At 39.6% G+C, this 20,229-nt stretch overlaps 2 protein-coding genes across 7 annotated transcripts in view; both read right to left on the bottom strand.

Moving 5' to 3' along the window:
- The window catches only part of LOC117728218 (transmembrane protein 266-like), a 45,798-nt gene extending 34,148 nt beyond the window's left edge, over positions 1–11,650 (bottom strand). Inside the window, exons 1-2 of the mRNA XM_034529020.1 lie at positions 10,801–11,650; positions 9,940–10,076 (exon numbers count right to left, since the gene is read on the bottom strand). Of these exons, the coding sequence (XP_034384911.1) occupies positions 9,940–9,953 (14 nt within the window). The 5' untranslated portion in view covers positions 9,954–10,076; positions 10,801–11,650. The remainder of the gene's footprint in view (positions 1–9,939; positions 10,077–10,800) is intronic.
- A 651-nt stretch (positions 11,651–12,301) lies between these two features.
- Positions 12,302–20,034, bottom strand: fbxo22 (F-box protein 22). 6 transcript variants are annotated; one of them, XR_004611788.1, is made up of 9 exons: positions 19,812–20,034; positions 19,368–19,500; positions 18,981–19,068; positions 16,839–16,937; positions 15,914–16,066; positions 13,947–14,112; positions 13,223–13,844; positions 13,007–13,084; positions 12,302–12,787 (listed from the first exon to the last, which is right to left on the bottom strand). XR_004611788.1 is itself a non-coding variant. In XM_034561411.1 (8 exons), exons 1-7 carry the CDS (start codon positions 19,940–19,942, stop codon positions 13,451–13,453), a joined length of 1,164 nt encoding a protein of 387 aa, XP_034417302.1. In that variant the 5' UTR covers positions 19,943–20,034; the 3' UTR covers positions 12,302–13,084; positions 13,424–13,450. The 6 variants fall into 6 exon arrangements, 2 of the variants coding, with proteins under 2 accessions (XP_034417302.1, XP_034417285.1); XR_004611789.1 differs by having other exon boundaries at positions 13,424–13,844; XR_004611786.1 differs by having other exon boundaries at positions 13,007–13,844.
- Positions 20,035–20,229: the final 195 nt, after the last annotated feature.

Genomic DNA, 20,229 nt, shown 5'->3' with positions numbered 1-20,229 from the left:
GGTTCAGGAGGAGGATTAGTGATGAGGTCAAACATAAAAGTAAAAGAGTGAAGAAAAACGTAAGGGGTAGAGCGACGAGGAAAAGGTGAAAAAGAAAGTGGAAATGGAGTGGTGATAAGACGATTAAAAAGAAGAAACAAGGTGGTAAAAAGGAGAGGGGAAGGTACCCCCATATATTCACAATTACAAATATTAAATTCCAAAAGAATGCACTGTGAAAAGGACAGTAAAAATCATAGACTCTTGTTTGTTGTGCTTTTCATAATTTTGTCGATCCATATTTACCGGACGATAACCTCCCAACACTCACTCACTCTCTCTCTCTCTCTCTCTCTCTCTCTCTCACTCTCACACACACACACACACACACACAACCTCTCCCCAGGTTTACACACACACACACACACAATGATCCCATATCACGACACAACCAGTAAAATATACAGTGATAATGTCAACATTAAAGGACCTTTGATGCAATCTGGAGTGACCTGTGCTGTTGAAGGGCATCTTAATATCTGCAAGTGTGTGTTCGGCAGGACCGCCTGTTATGGGAATCATAATGACGTCAATAAAGCCACCAAGGCTGATCTGATCTAAACTCTGTGACCTCAACACTGGAAAGTACGGATGTTGAATACATTCCTTCCACATTCACCAAAGGCAGCTCCTAACTAAGCGAGAAACACAAAACTTTGTTTAAGTTTTTGAGCGACAGCACCGTCAAGGTGCAGGTCAAAGTTCAACAAGATTGAACTATGTGCGGAATAAACAAGGAAGCAAAGATGTCTTTTTCATTTAAATGAATGGGGAGTGGTTTGTGATCTAAACACATCTTCAGTCTTACACATTATTACATATTATATATATATTATTATAGACCCCTGTGTCCATTAAAGAGGAACTCCATCGATTTTAGAATCCAACTCTGTTTACAGGTCTTGGGAAATCCTACTGAAATAAAGTTGTATAAAGTAATTGTGTCTCCAGAGGGAACTGCAAAAGTCTGATAAGTTGTCTTAAGTGAAGCCACTTGAGTCAACATATTTTCAGGTTGAACGCAACAAGTTTGAAAATGAGAAAGATCTGGAGTTGTGGAGTTAGAATTAAGTCAATCAGACCTCTGTGGTATGCTCCTCATTTCTGCTTGAGCGTAGGGGTATTAGCCGCTACTAGCATAACACACCCAAATCTCTGATTTAACTTTCGGTGCTCCAGTAGAATTGTGGATAATGTGTGCACAAGGTTTTGACATGTAAGAAGAATGCATGGAATGAAAAATATCATATCTCTGGTTCTGCTGCATTGATTTGAACTGTCCGAAAATGTTAAATGAGTGCAATGCTAATCGGTGACATACGCTTTTAATGGTAGTTTTATAACAGTTCTATAAAACACTTTTACTGATCTATACCAAAAGATGCACAGATGAACTGTGAAAATAATCTGTGGTTATCGTTAAAAAGGACAATAGTAGCATCTGGAGGCCAAACATACACTGTAGCATCATAGAGGTGTTTCTTAATTATGTAAATTAAAGTAAGAAGACCACATAAAGCTCCAAAAGACACACCAAAGACATCCAACTGGCTCACGTTGCTATAGTTACACATTAACGAGCAGTAAAGGGATACAAAGAAAATCCCACTGTCGTATATTGTAAGTGTAACCTGAACCAACAGCAAGGACTCGACCCATTAAACCCAACTAGTGAACAAATAGACAGTTTGTGAGGTGAAACCCAACATAGCATGAATACAAGAAAAAAGGCACCAGCTGTAGTTATGTTGCAACACCAAATCCACTGAACACAACAACCAAATGAATGAGTCACAGCTATTGTAAGCAAGTGTATTCTTAAAAACAGTTTCAGGTGAGTAAGCATGTGCAGCAAAGACCTTTAGCTGTACTCTCAATCCCATGGACAATCTGCCAAACTGAGGCCAGACTTATCTATGTCTCGTTTAAGATCAAACACATTTGAGAAAGTAGTGGTCAGCTTTACAACCAGTAAACAACAGCTAAATAAAAGAGCCAACTTGTTCTCCCAGGCCATCTAAAAAATAGGTAGATGTCATTTAAGCATGTTGACAACACAAAGGTAAATTACAACACTTAACTACAAGATAAGTGCCAGAATACAGACTGCTGATTCTTCATACTGATATAATGATTAAAGTTAAGGGTGAAAGCTTCTTTAAAAAGTATAGGGAGCAGTAGTCATCTCTACATGTATAGAAGAAGCATTGTTTGTTTTTCATTAATAAAAACCCTGTTTTCAAAAAGAATTGATATTGCAGTCTGGTCTCAAGAGTTGCTGCCCTCATCCCAATTTGATGGGATTATTTCCCTCGGCAAGAGAGCCTTACGTTTCTTTGAAGATACATACTCTATATGGTCAAAAAGATAGTCACCAGAGGCTGTGATGCTGTTGACTTGTGTACAGTGCAATATGTATTATATGAGTGGAGAAAATGGATATTAAAGTAAAAAACAGAACATTAGATTTCTGTAGGTCTGCTCAGAGAATGTAATATCAGTCATGTCATGATAGATAGCAGGGCATGAGTTATAAGAAAGTCTGTAAACGTAAGTTTGAGAGTCTGTCTAAAAATAAGGGTTTTTTTATATAGAAAATCGACTTTAAAGAGGACTTCAGAGTCGGTGAGATTTATATCCTCAAACAAGTTGTAAAGATGCAAGAATGTCTGTGATGTAGGAAGTGGTTGTCCTGAAGAAGGCTTTACAAGTGATCTATTGATGCAACAATTTGGCACTCATTATTTTCTTCTCGAGGCCCTAAAAACCTATTTATTCAACCCCCTCTTACTATGAGCGATGTGGTCAGACATAAACTCAAATTTAACAACCGTTTTCTGCCAAAGTTCTAAATATTTTGCATATTTTAAATGAGAGATTTGTGTATTTTGTCAGTGATCATCTTGCTGGTATGTGGGCTGGCCTCAGTGTTGGTGTATTTCTGAGCACAAATCACGATTGAGCATCATTTAAATCACAATGTGATTAAAGGTTGCCTGCTACTGTCAGATATTGACTGTTAAATTCCGAATAAATAATACCTAAGGATGTTTAGTTTTTTTATGTGATTATGTGATATTTAATTATGAATAGATGTATTGTTCAGGGTGCAAGTCTCACTTAACAGTAATTTGAAAAATAAAACCCAAATAATTTGCATATGTTATTAAGTAGAAGCCAAATCCTCAACTGTTCAGTCCTTCAAGCAAACCAGTTATATTACATGAAAACCTGTATTGGCTTCATCATTATCACTAACTAAAACTAATTGAAAGAACAAATTGAATGCACTGTATTATATACGTCCCACTACTGTAAATGTATGTCAGGATGGATTATAGCACGTTTGTGTACTTTGGAACTTGTCAACGTGCCTCTATGCCAAATACCTCCACACTTTGTCAAAGACTTAATTACAACTCTGAGACTGTGGATATGCAGTATGACGCCACAGCGGGTTGACCTGACAGATGCTGTCCTCTCCACACTTTCCCTACGCACACCATCTCATCCATACCACCACTCATCTTCAGCACAGCAGCAGGTTTGGCTCTCTTTCCAAACAATCAGGACCGTACACATAACCACTCATGACAGACACAAGCTGTCCAGAGCCCGCCAGCTCACAGCTTATAGTAATGTACCTGGTGCGCTGCCTGGCTGCCAGTTGAGATATCGGGTAATGCTGCTGACCCAGCTCATGGATTTGTACGATGTTCAGCAAAATGTTCGTATGTGAAGCAATAGGGTTAGGCATGCATTTTTAGGTATTTGGGATAATTCAGGGACTGTCTTTTGCTACTCTGCTCCACTCACAAAGACTTAAACTTGTGTCAAAGTTACATCAATGTTGCATTGAAATGTGAAAATGCAGACTCATTTTCAAAGTGCGCAGTACATCATAGCTCCTGATATTGAGAAATAGTGAAGCCAGTTTGGGGAGGAGTAATCTCGCAACAGATTCTGCATTTATATGTAGAATGTGTGGGCAATGGGACAAGATGTTGGCACCAGCAGCGTTCTGGTCTCTGTTTGTAGTCAGAGTAGTAGTGACTAATCACGTTGCAGCAGGCTTTGGTTGAATGCAGGCAAACGGTCTGTGAGGAGAGCAAAAAAAATGCATTGGCCGCAATGCAATCTCACAACCCATTGGCTTTTGTCTGACGATTTAGCTTTGTGTTTAATAATTAGCTTGTAAACTGTCCAGGATATCTGAAGGCCACACTGGAGCCCCAGAAATATAGCCCCTTCTAACCAGAGGCTTATCAGCTGTCAAACCGATAGCCAATGGATTCCTAGATTGATCGATCAATTGTATTGTTCTTTGCTCTTTTTTTCAATGACAAAATACTCTCCAGTTCTGATACAACTGAAGCTACGCTAACAGTCAACTCTCTGTGTTGTCTAGCACACACCTAAGACACGCCTGTAGCTCCTGTAGCTCCTCACAGGACGCTGATTGGTCGGTGCTCTGGCTCACTGAAGACTAACCCATTACTTGAAGCCTGACAATTTTCGTGTGATCTAGTGACATCCCAAGAAGCAAACTGCCAGGCAAAGTAAATAAAACGGTGCTGTTCTGCAGACCAGCGTTGTAATATTAATTGTTACTATTCATACGTGGTAATGAAGTTAATGCACCAAAATCCAAAATGAATTAAAACAAAAGACAAACAAACCCGCCTCTGTTTCCATCCAAGTACAAATATAAATACAAAGTTGTCGCTGTCTTGAATACAGATATTGTCCTATCTGAGTATCACCCATGTTCTTATCTTACAGAAAGTGGCAATTTCAGAATTCTCCAAAATATTATTTTATGGAAAACCTGTGACAAAAGATCACCCAGAGGAAAGCAGTGATATTCAGGGTTATGCAGGATTCCCTGGGGGTGGCAGATAAAAGTACATTGTGGACTGTAGAGTTGTGGGCCAGGTAGGAAAGGTCATTATGTGACAAAGGTTGCTCAAGGGACTTCACTGACCAAAACAGAAGGTCATGAAAGTAACTGGGAGCCACTGGGGCTGAAGAATGTTTATCCTCCAACAACTGGAGGTGTCTCACTCATGACCCTTGTGACCCCTATGCAATAACACAGACTTACAAGCAGCCCTCGGGAAAAGAAAAGTAATACTTTGGCTTTGTTTGTTTAATAAAAAAAATAGCATAAGCTCCTTATGAACATTGGCATGTCAGCATTGTCATTGTGAGCATGCTAGCGCTAGCAGTAAGATGAAAGCATTACTGCTGTACTTTGTTAAGGGGCCATCACTCAACTACTGGATAACATATAAAGCCATAAATATCCCTGAAATTACAAATAAAAAAAATCTTTGGAAGCCTAACTACAGAGAAAGAAAATCCTGACAAAAACTGTATGGACATTGTATTACTTTTGAATTAATTTGACTTGCTCTGAAGTGAACTCAGAACATTAATATCCTGTTTAACTTTTATTGGACACTTTTCATAAATCCTAAATTCCGCCTACACTTTGCATTATGAAAATATGATCTACTTTTCTCTAAATGAGATCCACTAGATATCAGTCCTATTAGCAGTGATGCAGTGTTTGGGTACCTTAAGTACTGGATATGTGTATGTATATGTAGTATTTACTCTTGTACAGTTGAAAATGTTGTCATGATATATGTGCAAATACAAAATAAAAATCTGACAATGCCTACTTTCATGTTTTGGCATTCATTATGAATATATGCCTCCATCGAGAAATGTAAACTTATAAAAACTATGAGCCATTATTTCCACACATTTATATTAAACATAGGTGTTACACTGCTTATCCCCTCCCTTTGAAAAGCCCAATGCCAGCTTTGAAAATAAACTTTCTGTGGGAATAAAGAAAATGTATTTCCATCCAAGCACATATTTAATCACAAAGCTCCAGTGGACCAAAAGTTCAACACACACACGTTAGATTAGGCTGTCTGACCACAAGGCCCGAGGATCTAAAACACACCCAAAACTTGGCCAGAACATAGAGACACGAAAGCAGATGTTCTCTGCTCCTACCAGCTGCTGTGGGGAACTTCGGAGAAGCTGGACATCATTGTATATTGGTGTTACAGACTCATCACATATGAGTAAGTACACTGGTTATGGAACAATAATCACTGCAAACCATTCCCAAAATATCAACTTAGTTAGACTCAAGACCTAAAACAGTATATAGAGATTTCACACTTGCGCCATAAACTAAATACATTTATTTGTCTTGCTGCTATGAGAGTTAACATAGTGAGCAATTCTCGTCTTTGCTGCTGACTAACATGCAACGTAATATGGATTTCACATCAAAAGATGAAGATGAGGCAAAAGAAAAACTGTTACCTTTTGGTCCATTCACCCACCAGAGTTTTCAAGGCAATAGCTCCACAAACATGACTTGATGTTTAGCAGTGTTCATGTTGTAGTACAAAACACCTGTCACATCTACAGAATTTACAGATTGCTTCAGGTAATTTCTTACAACACCCCATTCAACTTCCAGAGGACCTTTTGTAAATTTATGCCAGTGGATATTAATGGAGTCTACCAGGCACATTAGCTCATTAATAATATTACAGATTAAACTATGATGAATTGGAAGACTGCACAATGGACTGTTCTGGCCCTGGTGTGACCAGTCTCTTATCTGACCTTTACAGATACAAGCTGTATAAAACACAGGAGACGCAGAGACCCTCGTGGGGCAGGACTAAGACAGCAGACGAACATAAGCCTTATTCACAATAGAGAGGTCTGTGGATCTTTTTATACTATGTCAGTTTCCAATATGAGATTATTTTAATTTCTACAAACACTTAAGGGAATATAAGTCTAAAAAGACTTACTGAGTCAGATGTCTGTGGACTTGTGAAACTGTGTGACTTGTTTCTTCTACACTGAATTTTTGCATATTGGGAAAACATAGGAGAGACAAAGTATATTCTGGACTTCTATATTTGAGGTGTTGCCTACAGTTTGAGCATTATGCAGAAGTCATAGCAACAGCTGTTATCTTTTTAAATTGTGAATGTTTAATTCAGTAAAGACTGAGTGAATAATTAGAATTATAATGGCATTTCTAGGAAAATGTTACTGGAGGGAGACTTTCCCCAGATAAGACTGATTAGTTTGAAAATGGCAATGTTATGATGATATATGGCGCATGTAGCTGTAATGATATAGGTGTTTATGATGGCTCCAAATACACCCAAAGATAACATTTGGAAAGTGGTCATTTTCTGCAGAACCAGTACTTTTATTTTTTTAAATACTTCCTTCTGTATGATTTTGAATAATATACTAATTGAGTAACACGGTTATGCTGGTACCTAAATAAAGGATCTAACAGTTAAGTACCCACAGCTGAAAAAAAGAGACTGATGTGTATAAATGTATTCATTATCTACTTTTAAATCCAAACATGAATGTTCATGAAGCTGAGAATATGGCAGACTCTTGGCATGTAATCAAGCACTAATTTTCACAAAATACAAGTCTGTTGTCCTAATAATCAATATTATGTAGTCGTAGTAGTAGTAGTAGTAGTAGTACTAGTAGTAGTAGTAGTGGTAGTGGTAGTGGTAGTAGCAGTAGCAGTAGTAGTAGTAGTAGTGGTAGTAGTAGTAGTAGTAGTGGTAGTAGTAGTAGTGGTAGTAGTAGCAGTAGCAGTAGTGGTAGCAGTAGTGGTAGTAGTGGTAGTAGAAGTAGTGGTAGTAGTAGCAGTAGCAGTAGTAGTAGTAGTAGTAGTGGTAGTGGTAGTAGTAGTAGTAGTAGTGGTAGTGGTAGTAGTAGTAGTGGTAGTAGTGGTAGTAGTGGTAGTGGTAGTAGTAGCAGTAGTAGTAGTAGTGGTAGTGGTAGTAGTAGTAGTGGTAGTGGTAGTAGTAGTAGCAGTGGTGGTAGTGGTAGTAGTAGTAGTGGTAGTAGTAGCAGTAGTGGTAGCAGTAGTAGTAGTAGTGGTAGTAGAAGTAGTGGTAGTAGTAGCAGTAGCAGTAGTAGTAGTAGTAGTAGTAGTGGTAGTAGTAGTAGTAGTAGTGGTAGTGGTAGTGGTAGTAGTAGTATGTAGTAGTAGTAGGGTAGTAGTGGTAGTGGTAGTAGTAGTAGTGGTAGTAGTAGCAGTAGCAGTAGTGGTAGCAGTAGTAGTAGTAGTGGTAGTAGAAGTAGTGGTAGTAGTAGCAGTAGCAGTAGTAGTAGTAGTAGTGGTAGTAGTAGTAGTAGTAGTAGTGATAGTAGTAGTAGCAGTGGTGGTAGTGGTAGTAGTAGTGGTAGTAGTAGTAGTGGTAGTAGTAGCAGTAGCAGTAGTGGTAGCAGTAGTGGTAGTAGTGGTAGTAGAAGTAGTGGTAGTAGTAGCAGTAGCAGTAGTAGTAGTAGTAGTGGTAGTAGTAGCAGTAGCAGTAATGGTAGCAGTAGTGGTAGTAGTGGTAGTAGAAGTAGTGGTAGTAGTAGCAGTAGCAGTAGTAGTAGTAGTAGTGGTAGTGGTAGTAGAAGAGGTAGTAGTAGTAGTCGTCGTAGTAGTAGTAGTAGTAGTAGTAGTAGTAGTAGTAGTAGTAGTAGTAGTAGTAGTAGTAATAGAAGTAGAAGTAGAGGGGCGACTGTGGGTCAGTGGTTAGCAGGTCCGTCTTTCAATCGGGGTTGGCGGTTCAATCCCCGCCCTAGTTGATGTGTCCTTTAGCAAGACACTAAACCCTGAATTGTTCCATGTAGCTGGATAGAAGTGTCAGCTAAATGACATGTAGTAGTAGTGCTAGTATAAATGACGTTCATACTGTACATCCAGTGCTACTACCCTATAGACACCAAGGTAAAAAGAGGAATTAAAAGCAATGTGTGTTTCTCATTTGAGAAGGTTTGTTTTTAACAACATGATCATCAGTCTTCAAGAGTGAATGCTTCTTTCTCGTAGACTGTAAAAAGCAACTGTGAGCTATCGTCATCTGTTTCAGGATGCATTTCACCTTAAAAGCAGCATGATATGACATTGCTACTGAAACCTGCTGAGCTCTGTATGGGACCACGAGCACAACTGGTTCTCTTATAAAAGCACAAATGGAGCAAAGATTTAGGGCTATTCATCTAGGTCAAGAGAATAAATGCAGTGAGTTAAGATTAGACAAATTAGAGAGTCATGCTATGTCAGCAGAATCATGAGTTAACAAAGAATAATGATTTTCAGTGTTCTCCCTTACCTCTTTACTTTGTCTTCACACACAATCACATGCAGACACACAAGCTACAGCACGTTCCCTCTGTAATGCATCAGCTGTTCTCACTACGCACTTAGAGAGCACAGTTTAAAAATGGAAAGCTGGGAGAAAACTGGGGGTGGAAAGGAGTTGTTGGAAAAATGTGTTAATTCATAATAGACATGGATAATAATAATCTCTACTGTATGTTGTTTCACAGGGAGGATTTACATAGTGACCTACGGCTGCAGAATGGACGCTCTGTAATCAGCATTGTGCAGGTGTGTTTCTGCATCTCAGTGTGCATCTGTGTTTAGCATTCAGAGTGACGAGGGTCAGAGGCACCTCAACGGTAGCACTGTGTGTGTGAATAAAGGTCATTATTGTAGAAAAGGGAAGCACGAAACATGGGCAACAGTGAAAGAGAGGAGACTGTGTGAAGAAAAGAAGTTGAGATTTTAAAAATAAAGAAAAAAGGAGCCATGCTGAGAAAATTAAGTGCAAGGAAGAGGAAGGAATCCATAAGATAGTGGTCCATGTCCGACGGGCACTCCCTATTAACAATTATGCATTTCTGACATTTGACCATACATCTTTATAGGTTACACTTTGACCCCTTTTCTTTCGCCATAGGAAAAGAAAGGAAAAAAACCTACAGGTTTTGAAATCGAGAAGAGAGTAAGGAAGACAAGAAGAAATTGACTGTACTCACTCAGTGTTCGCCATGATGCTAGTTGATGGAGAGGGGAGAGATGTAGAGATGGTTGTCACAAGGTGTCCACTCAGTTCTGGCTGTTTTAGTGCTGCAGTTCACCTTTTCACCTGATAGACGGTGCTTTCATGCTCCACCTGGGGAAAACATGGCCATTATTGTAAGTTAAGAACTTATGGTAAAAGTTATTGCATGGTGATGCAAACAAAGCAAGATTCACAAATGTTACATACAGATCCAATAATAATCAGGTTGGCTCTTTGGTGACAGATATTGTAACATCACAACTTTGATATGAGGGGCATTTCATAAACATTTTCAATAAAATTCGATAGCGAAATAAAGCCCCTTCTCAACTGCATCCTGGTTAATTGGTTTCTTTAATCTGACGAGGTGAAATATGAAATTGGTGAAACTAATTTGACAAGCCATGAGTACGCTGTTTGAGGGATTGTCAGAAGGTATGGTCAGTGACAGTGGTAAATGTCAGACTAACAGAAACCCCAACACTTTATATGGCAAAGACGTTTTTGAAAAATGTAATGCAATAAAAATGTACAAAACTATAGACTATAGAGCGATGTCTATAATCCACATAGTCCAAAAGACTGTTGTGACCCCAAACTTAGGGGACTTTGCAAATTTAAACTTTTCATCTTAAAGCATGTAGCTGCTTACAGTTCTGGGATCAAACGTTCAACACGTCAGACTTTTCAATTCCTGCCATCAGAGTAATGAATGCATCTGTGATCAAACCGATTTACTTGCTATCAGATTCCAACTAAAGAGAGTTCTGCTCACAACTACCGAGAGCTCCTCGCTGTCCATAAATGCATTATTTATTCGCAGCAAAGGACCTACCTGTGTGAGATTTACATTGTTGACGGGTAATCGTGCCTCCCGCTGCCCCCTTGCTGATAGTAATGCCTCCCTCGGTGATGATCAGAGTAAGTGAAGCAGCAGCAGGCTCGCAGTGTGTGTAGGCTGCAGCTATCCTTAGCACTTGTGCATTGGACGAACACTGCTGCTGCTGCCGCTGCTCCCACTTGCGCTGCTTGGATTTCAGTGCAAAGCCAAAGGGGGTTCTGGCGCTCAAAGGCAAGAAGCATTGTCACTCGCCGAGATCATTGTGGTGTCTAAGTGTCATTCAGACTGAGCAAATTACGACCCTTAGAAGGGCAGTCTCCTCCTGGCGTGGAGCGGTGAGGGGTCGCGTGTGCTGCCTCGGATCCAGGTTCCGCTCCTCAGCCGAGGGTTTCCCCGGCGAGCGCAGCGGGGAACCCTGCGAAAAGGAGCTGTCCAAGGTGCTGAAAGCGAGCCCGACGAAGCCTCGGCTCTCTACCTCCCCCCTCCCCCGTTCCACGCAGCAGCGGTCGGGGAACACGATTTTATCCAAACGCCATCAAAACACTGACGTTTTCGTGCCGGAGACTGACAGTAGCCAATGAATCGTGTGACATTTGCATCGCTCCGGTCACGACATAGCGGTCTAAAAATATTGTCTGTGGGGTGGACGTGTGCGTGTGTGTGTGTGCGTGTGCGTGTGTGTGTGTGTGTGTGTGAGAGAGAGAAAGAAGGGGGAAAAAAGCCTCGGAGTGGATTCTCTCAGTTCCGGATTGAGGGCAATTTGAGAGCGGATTATGGCCACAGATGATTTTATTAGCTTTACGCCTGGTAGGTCGTCCCTCTCCGTGTCATGAGCGTTTCTTATGGTTTCCCAAAATAAAGATACTATGGGAATATAAATTGCCTTTACAGCAATTGGCTTAACCGTTTGTCATTCATCGGCATTAGCCAGTCGATGGTTAAACCGCACATCAATCAATCTCGAGCGTCTCTTCCTTTATTTAAGCACGCCTGGACGTGGGCTGCTGAAGATGTTATAGGCTGAGGCTCACATTTTAGGGTGTGCACAAATAAGGAAAAGTGGTGATATGATATGAACAGTAGGCCTGTAGTTACAACCGAGGAGGGATGCGTAACGCCCCACGTGTTGAGGGACTGGGTCTAAAGCTGCTGCTGTAGTGGAGGTAAAGAAAATAGGAAAACTCACAAATCTAAGTATTGAATGTAATTTATTGAGCAAATGAGCAGAACAGATAGCCTGTTATTTGGCACATGTAGAAAAGTGCATCATCACCAAAACAAAATGGGTCTTAGGAGCCAAAAGACACTTCAAATACAGTTTACTTTCCTCTTCAAACCCTATAAGGACATATTTGTGAATTAAAATACCAAAGAGGACTTCTAATTTTTTTTTCAAAAAGTAATATTGGAATTTTCTCAAAAACACTCTTGCGACAATCACTGTGGCAGCTTTTATCAGAAAGCTGAACTTCAACAAATAGTCGGAACTACCTGATCAACAAACATATACATTTACTGGAAATTGCACCTTCATGTCATCAGAATATTCTTCTTCATGAGGAAAAAGTGTGGCAACAATTAATGACAGGGTCATCTAGAAAATAACATTATAAAGCATTAATGGATGTTTACCAATATTCTATTGTATAAAAGGCATGTTTAACATTTTTATCTCATTTGGATTCTCAAGGTGTACCATCAGGATTTCAAAAATATCCATTATCATACACATCATCATCTACGTCAATTACTCACATTTTTTCTAACCTTGGAAAGTAGAACTATTTCCTAAAGTTTGAAATTGTAGAAGAGCTGAGTCTTAAGTGAGGTGAAAGAGAGTTCCTGCTGGTCCGTGCCAACAGTGTCGCCGTTCTGCTCTACTTTCTCTCTTAGGGGGACTTTTTTCTTTTCAGCTGCAGGAGATCCAATAAGTATTCAGCCCAACCATTAATAGTTGGAAATAGGTAGTAGGAGATTTGACCTGATGTGGACAAACAAAAGAGGCACTGTAAGATTCTGACTGATGTCCCTGTGCCCATTTGAACCATAATATAGATATCTTGCAAAAGCGTATTCATTTGTAGGTCAACGCATATTTTTTTTGTAAAAACCATAAGTGTAAAACGTAAATAACAAGGAAGAGCGTTTTAAATCAAGGATTGCCTCGATTGTGTGGAAGAGGGACCACACTCTTACTTACATGAATAAAAAGTGCCTGCGCTGAATCACCAACTACAACAATAGCTTGTGGGACACACACGTGTATATTTTAACATACCTGCAAAACAAGACCACGAGGTTAATGTCAGTGGGTAAGATATGTCTTGAACATGGGCCAAATTTAGGAAAAATATATACACATATTTTACAAGAATATCACATTTTAATACTAATAATAAAACTTTGTGAAACTCACTATTTTTAACATGAAGCTGTGTTTACACACAGTCGCAGATGGACACAATTTCCCAAATCATGCCTTTACATTGGCGAAAGGGATAACTTTCCTGCTTTATGAGCGTAAATGGCAACAGCAATATTGTGAGTCTTAATGTGAGTGACACTGTACAAAAACGTTTTTTGTTCCCGACTTGCGGTTTCTTTTCTTTTTTACTACCGTTGGATCATTGTCACTGTGGGTCAGTCAGCCTAAATGGACGAGGGTCATGACTGTAGTGTACTCATGCTGCAGACTGTCCGTGTCCGTGTCGCACAGCGTGTAGTCGTCTTTAACGATCCGGTCGCAGCCAATCTCCCCGTTGCCAAACAGGCCGAAGAGCGGCGTGTTGGGGAACACCTTGTGAAAGGCCTCCGCCTCTACGTTGGCCTGGTTGTGGTAGTAGTTCTGGCCTCTCCCCACGCAGGCGAACATGAATCCTAAGGTGTTCCTCTCGGGAATTTTGGCTGCTTTTAGCCGCTGGATCGTGGCTTCAGCCGCCTTTGGGTTGCTGACTTCTTGGTTCAAGAGCACAGATGCCCCCTGCACCTTAGGACCACTCAAGGCCAGACCCACCACACCATATGCCCCCTGGCTACAGCTACGGAGTGAGAAATGATGGCAGAGTGAGATCGTGAATTTAAAGCATTAATTAATTCATATTAAAAAAAAACCATTATTTTAGTGAAGGACATTAACTCACCATTGTCTGGGAGGAGAGAAGACACTTTCTACCAGCCCTCCAGCGATGAGAGCTTTGCTCTTGGCCAGAGGCTCCAGTATCTGGCTGAGGAATTGCGATCCTCCTGTTTTATACGCCTCATAGACAAATATCAGTACCACGCGAAGCTCTGGGTTGTCAACTAGTCCTGGAAAGAAAAGTACAACAAACAAAAGACTTATTAAAAAAAACTAGTTTTTCAAGTTTTGCATTTCTCCGTTTAGATTATTGAATAATTGCTGCGAGCCAAAAAAACGAGCAAGCCATAAGGGCTGACTCTATGGCCAAGAAGCTGACAAGTAACAATGTTGTTGATTTCTGGAAAGAAGTGAGAGTTCTTAACTGTAAAACATCATTGCCGTGTTGATGGAATTTCAGGAACAGACAATATTGCTGATTTATGGCAACAGCATTATAGTACCTTATTCAACTGTATATAAGGTGGACGATATTGAGAGTAATGTGCCAATGACGATTATGTCACATGAGGTGTACCAAGCTATAAATAAACTGGCTGAAGGCAAAGCAAGTGGTTTAGACCATATTACTGCTGAACACCTTAAATATGCTAGTCTGAGGAGGATAGCTCCTCTTCTTGCCATTTGTTTTACCGGCTTTGTGACTCATGGCTTGTTACCAGACTCAATGCTGTCTGTTCTGTTAGTGCACGTCATTAAAAACAGAGCTGGTAAAGTAGGGAGCCTATATAATTACAGGCCCATTGCTTTGGCCAGCATCCATTCAAAAATCCTAGAAAGAATCCCGTTGGGCAGATTAAATGAGTTTATTCACTGCTCAGATAACCAGTTTGGCTTCAAAGCCAAACATGGTACTGACTTGTGTTTTTATGCCTGAAAGGAAATTGTCAACAAATATAGAGGTCAAAACTCATCCGTTCTCATGCGTTTTATTGATGCCTCCAAAGCTTTTGACCTTGTTAAATATGGAAAGTTGTTTGTAAAATTGAGTCAAAGAGGTGTCCCCAAACACATTGTGAGAATTCTGGCTTACTGGTATGTTCACCAGACTATCCAAGTTAAATGGGGCCAAAGTGTCTCAGCCCCATTTGGGGTCAGCAATGGTGTCCGACAAGGGGGGATTTTGTCCCCAGTTCTATTTAATCTATATATTGATGATCTGTCCAAGCAGTTGAAAGCCTGTAATACTGGGTGCATGATTGGCAATACTTTAGTTAATCATATTATGTATGCAGATGATCTTGTGATTCTTAGCCCATGTAGTGCTGGTCTACATCAGCTCCTTACTACATGTACTGTATATGGTGTGGAACATGATATAAAATACAATGCCAGTAAGAGTGCTATCCTGAGCTGTAGAACCAAAGAGGACAACAGTGTAAAATTCCAGACATTCCATTGTCTGATAATTACCTTGCCGCCTGTGATAAGGTAAAATATCTTGTACATATTATTACAGCACAGATGATGAAGATATCTATAGGCAATGTCGTATGATGTATGCACAAGCAAACATTCTCTCACGCTGGTTTAGTATGTGTACAGATGGAGTGAAGATGTCTCTGTTTAGAGCATATTGCACACCTCTCTACACTGCACACTTGTGTCTAATTACAAAAAGCCTAAAGAGACTTCAAGTAGCTTATAATGATGCCATGAGAATATTACTGAAGAGACCGAGATGGAGTAGTGCCAGTGAAATGTTTGTGGGTGCAGGAGTTAATACTTTCCAAGCTGTTTTAAGAAATCTTATGTATAAATTTATCTTCCGGGTTAATGACTGAAAATGAAATCATCTTGGTTTTAGCAAACATAAAGTTTAGTACTACACGCTACCAGTCCCAGCTGTGGAGACTTAAAGCATTTCGTAGCTCTATGTATTCCAATTGTGATTTTGTATGCATTTTATTCCATTTAATGTTTTCTACTATCTGGACCTTGAGTCTGAAATAAAAGGTGTGATTGACTCACCTGCGTCTTTTAGAGCTGTTGGGGAAATGGACTTCTTGCAAAAATGAAAGGGCTTGATGTGGACACCTTCTATACTGGGGAGCATGATTGCAAAACCAGCCTCCCCCTCCTGGTACTCCTGAGGAAGGCTGGAGCAGGAGCCACTGGGAGTCACTGCACAGAGTAGCAGGCATGAGGTAGAATATTAAGTTATCAATACTGATGAACAGTGGTCACTTGTAGAACATCGCCATTGCTGACTTTTTTAATACTGTGCAAACCTATTACCAATATGCATAAATAAAAAGATGTACTGAAGGCTCTTTGGCAGACTTATTGCAAGTAGTCTATATATTTCAACCTAATCCAATCAAAGATTTAATTCAATTGAATTAGATTTGTGTGGAGACCTTGTGGTGACCCTCATCTGCAATATCACGAAATGAGTGTTATCACAAACAGCTGAGGCTGCCATTAAACCTGATCAACTACGGGAGCCTGACAAGCCCTCACCCCGAGGAAGAGAACATAGCTGATGGAGTCACTTCTCCGCAGGGTTGTGATTATATGGAACCGCACAGCCCCCATGCAGACGAAGCAATCTATCAGAGGGAGAGGCAGGGAAGCGCCCGCCACCAGTGGTGCTTTACAACTAGGCGGCAGCAGTGGAGATTAATAGTAGCCCTCTGTGGTGAAAGGTGGACTATTCCTCTTTGATATACCCAAGACATCTGGTTATCTTTCATTTTTTTCTTGAGTACCCTTGCAAGATGAAAAATGCTAGGCCACATATCCTTTGTATAATAAATAATAAACCTTTTTATATAAAACATTAAATACACGATTCCCTTATGAGGCTACCCGTGTTTTATTGTGGGTGAGGTGGGTCATTTTCTTCTATGTGAATGTGGAAATATGAGAAGAGACAGAAAAGAGGAACACTTACAGACTACGCCTGGTGTGGTGATGCCCATGATGTCACAGCCTTTCGGGAAGAGCAGGTTCAGTTCTTCAACCGTGTCTGGACTGTGGCGATTCTTTTTGGCTTCAGAGTAGTAAAAAAAACATTGAGAATGTTGTCTGATTAATTATATACTTATTATTTTCATATGAAACATAAACACATATAGCTGAAATGTAAGAGAACTTAATGCAACAATTTTAGATTCAGAAAAATGTATACTAGCAAAGCATCGTTAAGGGTTACACAACACTGCTAAGTACCTAACATTTTGTATTTCAGGGAGATCTATATGAAGAAAATGCAAGCAAATTAGTATACAAGCCTTAATTTTCTATTATTGATTATCCAGAAGGTGTCAATTAGTTATTGTCAATAGTTTAACCACTGTCCTAAATCAGTGTGCAAGTTAGATCTATATTATATTAAATAACCATAGCAACTACAAAAATAAACAGACCCTGAATGATACCTTCAGCAAATCTTTCTGTTTTTTAAGGAAGTAAACAGTCACGATATAAGTGTCACAATATTCAGCCATAACAAAACATCCTCGACTATTTCATGTCACAGCATGTTCAGTGATAAAGAGGAACAATGGTCACAAGTTGAAGCTAACCAACAGTGAACATATAACTGGCCAACATCATAATGTGATCAAACTCTGCATCAGAGCTCATTAATTAACTATCCAGTTATTATGGTTACTACAAACAGTCATTTTTATTCTATAATGATTATTCTGTGAAGCCCCTAAGAATTCAAGTCGTCTCGCCCATATTAGTCGCTGACAGTTAATACGACGGTACCCATAAACACAATCCAACTCATGTTGTATTTTAGTAATATCTACATATCAACAACAATTAGATGATGTAATCAAAGCAAAGATAAGAAGCATAAATGGATCTTGGAGAAAGTCTCTTGCTTTAAAACGTCATGACGACTTTCATCTGGGATACTTGCAAAAGAACAGTTACACAAGCATCCTGAAAAATATTCTTGCACTGAATTTGATTAAAATGGGTGTTCAAATGTGTATGATTTTCTATTCAATTCCATATTACTAAATATAATATAATAATATTTACCTATCAATGATTTTAAAGTTAGGTCAATTTAATTGATATTTTCAAATATCACAAATACAGAATAAAACACCCTCTGTTCTTTGACCCTCAATTCAGATAAGGAATAACTTTAAGTTCTCCTCAGTTTTAATTCCATCCATCTGTCAAATATTTAACATACATGTAAAACACACATAATATAAGCTTCTATATGCATCCCAAATGTTTTGTTTGTCATATGAGAGAAAAAAAAAAGACACCTGCTAACACACAACGTTGTTATCATGATTTTTTAAAAAGGATTATGTTACCTTGCTTAACTCAAACAGGACTCGTCTTTTCCTCCAGTGGTAGAATGTAATAGAGTACATTTACTCAACTATTGTACTAAAGTACAAATTTGAGGCATTTGTACTTTATACTTATGTTACTTTATACTTCCACTTCCCTATATCTCAGGAGACAAATATTGTACTTTTTACTAAAAACCAAGCATCTCAGAATTTGTTGTTTTGAATGTTGGTGATAAACTGAAAGATGAAGACTTCCTTTATTCTCCTACCTTTTAAAGGTAAATAAACAATTTAAAACAGCATTGGGTAAGCTGGAACGTGCATCTTCACGAAACTGAAAACGGAGCTGTTTTTCTGAGTTCATGAAAAGTAAATTTTTTGGACACACGTGGTTCTCACAGGACAGCAACGCGACACACATATGGTGATCTTAGAGAATGTGATGCATTGCTGTTGATTAAACTAAAGGAGTTACAAATAGTGCAATTGTGTGCAATCTTAGACATTCACAGGATTAAAAAACAATATACACATTAATACAGCAGGAATATGAATTATTAATAAAGCATATACAGTAGTAAAACTCGACTTGTTGTTCATAATACTTACATATGTGTACTTAAATGAGGTTTGAATGCAAGTCTTGTACATGTAGTGGAGTTTACCACAAACACAACTCGAACAATTGTGCATGACAGTACTTGTGCAATTACCCCAACATATTCTGTCAAATAAATACAATAAAAATGTTATCTCAGACCAACCTTTATTCTGTCTGTAGCAATAAGCTCGTCCAGTGAAGCCCTCATAGTCTACCAATGCCAGAACTGTTTTGGGCACAAGAAACACTTTCTGGAAGGAATCACAAGTAAAAGGCATGTGTTAAAACAGTCTAAAACATTTATGAATCGCAATATGGATACAATAAATGACCCAACAATATTCCCCACCTTTTATTTTTACTTTAGAATACATGCCTGTGAACATTCAGGGGTTTTTATACCCCAGGACTACAAAACAATAATAATTCTAGCAAAGGATGAATATTGTCTACCATCAGTGTTATCCATACTTTTGCAATCTGCACACACCACGATCCTTTACAACATTGTGCACATGCGCAAAGTAACGGTACAGATCTTTTAACACACCTCAACCTCCTCAGCCAGGATGCTGCAGAGGACGTGGGCCTCTGTGTTAGACGGCCCACAGGCCGACACCCAGGTCAGCTGCTGGTGAGTCCTCAGCACTCTCCGGGCACAGTTTCTCCACAGTCTGCACACACTGAGAAACACAAACAAACACACACACACACACACACACACACACAGCTTTAAGCTACCGGCTAACTAACGTTAGCTTGGCAGCACACCCAAAATAACTGTTAGCCTTTAAGTTCGTGCTTCCGTCAGAATATAAACACGACTGGGAAGTACAAACACGTTAGGTAAAAGTAAAACGACTCCGACGACACTCTGGCTACCACATTAGCTTTCCAACTGGCCTGTGTGTCTGTGAAAAGGGTAGTTTCGCTTCCATTCGACAGCCATTACCGTTAGATAAGTTAACTATTGAGCACAAACATTTCGCGCTACCTTGCGATCCGCAGCAGCGATTTTGTCGGTACGAAGGTCAGAATTCGCTCAACCACTTCGGCGACATTGCTGAGTACGTATGCACCCTTGCTGTCTTGTAAATATGCGGTAAAGTCTTCATTTTCACCCATATTTTGCTCTCAAGTCGTGGTCGGGGTTTTCCTGCAGACTGCCCAGCTACGACCTTTCACCTCTCCTCCTCCGCCGCTGCGCCACACTGCCCCCTGCGGTGAGGAGGCGCTTTGGCAGTTTAACGTTTCCCCCTTACATTCTCTGTAGTTTCTTGTTAAACTTAATTAAGGGACATTTCAATAATTATTGTTTGGACTGGTAGTTATACAAGAAAGAACATATGTTACTCAACATATTCTTATTTGTGCTGCTATTTCTCTGTTTTCCCTTGTAAAATGCTTATCAT

Source organism: Cyclopterus lumpus, chromosome 3 (assembly GCF_009769545.1).
Source record: "Cyclopterus lumpus isolate fCycLum1 chromosome 3, fCycLum1.pri, whole genome shotgun sequence".
NCBI classification, from domain to species: Eukaryota; Metazoa; Chordata; class Actinopteri; order Perciformes; family Cyclopteridae; genus Cyclopterus; species Cyclopterus lumpus.
This window is presented reverse-complemented; position numbering and strand designations above follow the sequence as displayed.